This window comes from Hordeum vulgare, chromosome 2H, assembly GCF_904849725.1.
Source record: "Hordeum vulgare subsp. vulgare chromosome 2H, MorexV3_pseudomolecules_assembly, whole genome shotgun sequence".
Taxonomy (NCBI): Eukaryota; Viridiplantae; Streptophyta; class Magnoliopsida; order Poales; family Poaceae; genus Hordeum; species Hordeum vulgare.
Window position 1 is genome coordinate 617,169,718 of NC_058519.1, and position 2,856 is coordinate 617,172,573.

At 61.8% G+C, this 2,856-nt stretch overlaps 1 protein-coding gene across 1 annotated transcript; it reads left to right on the top strand.

Annotated features, from left to right (window-relative positions):
• Nucleotides 1-989: 989 nt before the first annotated feature.
• On the top strand, nt 990-2,440 carry LOC123430841 (phenolic glucoside malonyltransferase 1-like). Its single transcript, XM_045114676.1, has one exon. It carries the CDS (start codon nt 1,022-1,024, stop codon nt 2,357-2,359), a length of 1,338 nt encoding a protein of 445 aa, XP_044970611.1. The 5' UTR covers nt 990-1,021; the 3' UTR covers nt 2,360-2,440.
• The last annotated feature ends 416 nt before the right edge of the window (nt 2,441-2,856 follow it).

Genomic DNA, 2,856 nt, shown 5'->3' on the forward strand with positions numbered 1-2,856 from the left:
TTAGAACATCCAAGATAAAGAGAAGTGATATTTGCATAGACATTGGATGTAGGTCCGGACCCTTTCCCCTTGCCAAGACGGCCTCTGCAGCAAAGTCCCTCCCTGTTCTACCGATCTGAGAGAAAACCCTTCGTCGCGAGCGATTTGAGAGTGAAGCCCATACCTGCTACCTGCACCTTCAGAGCAAAGATTGTAGAAGGACAGCACAGCTGGCCACCGTCTCTCACGCCCGCTGGATCCCCTCGTCTGCTGGATCCATTTCCCTCAAGCGCATCGGCTGAAGCGTGTCCCGCTGGATCCCCTCAATCGCCTCCCCTCGCGCCGGTTTTTGCTCCCCATGCGCTGGATCGGCTTGCTTCTCTCGCGCTCGATACCCTTGCAAGTATGGCTGCGGCTCCAAGGGGATCCGATGCTCAGTGGCATGTCCAATGGCGTCCCCGCCAGGGAAGGCTCCGAGGAGCTTGGGAAGCTGCTGCGCCGCCATCGCTCAGATGGAGACGAGCGAGACAAGGCAAGTCGCGAGGAGGTGGAATGGGGTTAGGCCAGCCATAAGCGTATCACGACCGTTCGTTTGTGATCGGACGTTAACTCGTATAGGCGAATGAGAGGGCTTCAAACTGGCTTCGGGAGTAGCGGCCCCCAGGATAATCGGCCCGTTAGTAGCCCACGCGTGAGTAGAGGCGCATCAGACAGCCCAGTTCGCGACCTCAACATTGATTTGACGGTGACCTACATCCCACACGCGAAATCAACGGCTCACGAGCAAGGACGCGTGAGAGAGCTCGGAATAGGTCCGATACTGTCCTTAATGGAGCATGGACAGAAACGTACGTGGTTGCGCCGTCCTGACCCAGGACGCCGGACGTGACGCCGTCTGGAATGATAGAAATTGAAGATCGCCAGGCGCCGCGTCAACCACCATTGATGCCGGCCACTCATGTCATGCTGGCTAGGTAGCTGGCTTCGCATTGAATGGATTGGGAGAGATCAGTCTCCTCTCAGATCTGGTAGTACTCCCCCGATGGCTCGCGTCCCGCGCACCTCCGTCGTCGCTCCCTCGCCGGCCGGCGCCGCGCTCCACGAGTGCTCTTTCCCGCTCACGTACCTTGATGCCTTGTGGCTCCACGTCCCGCCCGTCGACGGCGTCCTCTTCTACCGTGACGCCACCAGCGACGTCCTCCCCAACCTCGCGGACTCCTTGTCCCGTGCACTCGGCGCATTTTACCCTCTTGCCGGCCGCCTCCGCCTCACCTCCGGCACGCACAACCGCTACGAGCTCCACTACCAGCCGGGCGACGGCGTCACCTTCACCGTCGCCGAGTACAGCAACCACCATGTCGGCTTCGACGAGCTTGCCACGGACAACCCGACGGAGGTTGCCAAGATCGTGCCGCTGGTGCCGCCGCTGCCCGAAGGCGGCGCGGTGCTCGCCGTGCAGGCCACCGTGCTGCGCGGCGGCCTCGCTATCGGCGTGACCGTTCACCACGCCGCCTGCGACGGGGTGTCCTCGACGCACTTCCTCCGCACCTGGGCCTGGGCGGCGGCGGCGGCCTGCAGAGGCGCGAGCACGCCTGAGCCGCCCTTCCTCGACCGCTCCGTCATCCGCGCCCGAGACGACCTGTACGACACTTTCAGAGTGCCCATGCTGCCCAGCAACGACGACGACGACGACGGCGGCGGAGGAAAGCTCCTCGCCACGTTCACGCTGTCCAGGGAGCACCTGCAGAGCATCAAGGACGTGGTAGCCCGCGAGGCGGAACGCCGTGGCGTGCCGCGGCCTCGCTCCACGTCGATCATCGCGGCGTTCGGCTTCGTGTGGCAATGCTACGTCCGCGCTAAACCGGGCAGCACCGCAGCATCGTGTTGCAGCGCCCGCGCATACTTCCTCTTTCCCGCCGACCACCGGGCGCGGCTGGAGCCGCCCGTCCCCGACGAGTACCTCGGCAACTGTCTCGGCCCCTGCTTCGCGTCAGCGCCCGGGGAGGATGTCGGTGCCGCAGGTGCGGACGGCTTGTTCGCCGCGTGCGCGGCGATCGCCATGACCATCGACGGAGTGGTGCGCGGCGGAGCCGCCTGCTGGGACGGGTGGATGGAGCGCATCACCGAAGCGTACAGTGCGGGCGGCATGCTGCTGACAGTTGCAGGGTCGCCGAGGTTCCGCGTGTACGACACGGACTTTGGGTTCGGGCGGCCGGCAAAGGTGGATGTCGTGTCGGCGGCGAGGACCGGCTCGATATCTGTGGCGGAGGCGCGCGGCGGCGGCAGCAGCGGGGTGGAGGTGGGGATCTCTTTACCGGCATGCAGCATGGAGTGTTTCAGCGAGTGCTTTGCGGATGCCATCGCTTGCCTTTCGTCGTAGGGATGACCGCATTGTCTGTTTGAGTGCGTGCGCAATCAGATGTTTAGTTATATCTACTATTAATAAAAGAAATAAATATTATTAGGGGTTGCTACATGTTCATCGGCGGATGTTTAGTTAACATCCACCACCTCAACGCCGTCCGATCCGTCGCCTCCCTGCACCCAAAAATCCTGAAATAACGGTCAAGTTTCAGAAACAGCGATGGAGTTTCATTAAAATCCTGAAACAACGACCGAGTTCCACAAACAATGACTTTCTGCAAAATAGGCACTGTTTGCGAAAGAAATTTTTGCAATAAATGCCGTGTTACAGAAAACTTTTTGTAACAAAGGTCGGATTGCAGAACTTAGTTGCGAAGCAGGCCGGCGACGGAGAGCGGCGGGCCACGGCCAGGCCGACAGCGGAGGGGCCGCGAGCAGGCCGACGATGGAGGAAGGCAGGGCTGCGGGCGGGCGACGAGCTGGGGCGGCGAAGGAGGGCGCGCGGGGCCGCAG

Bases quoted from the DNA above. Each gene is read 5' to 3' on its own strand.
- LOC123430841 (XM_045114676.1), top strand. From the start codon at position 1,022: ATGGCTCGCGTCCCGCGCACCTCCGTCGTCGCTCCCTCGCCGGCCGGC.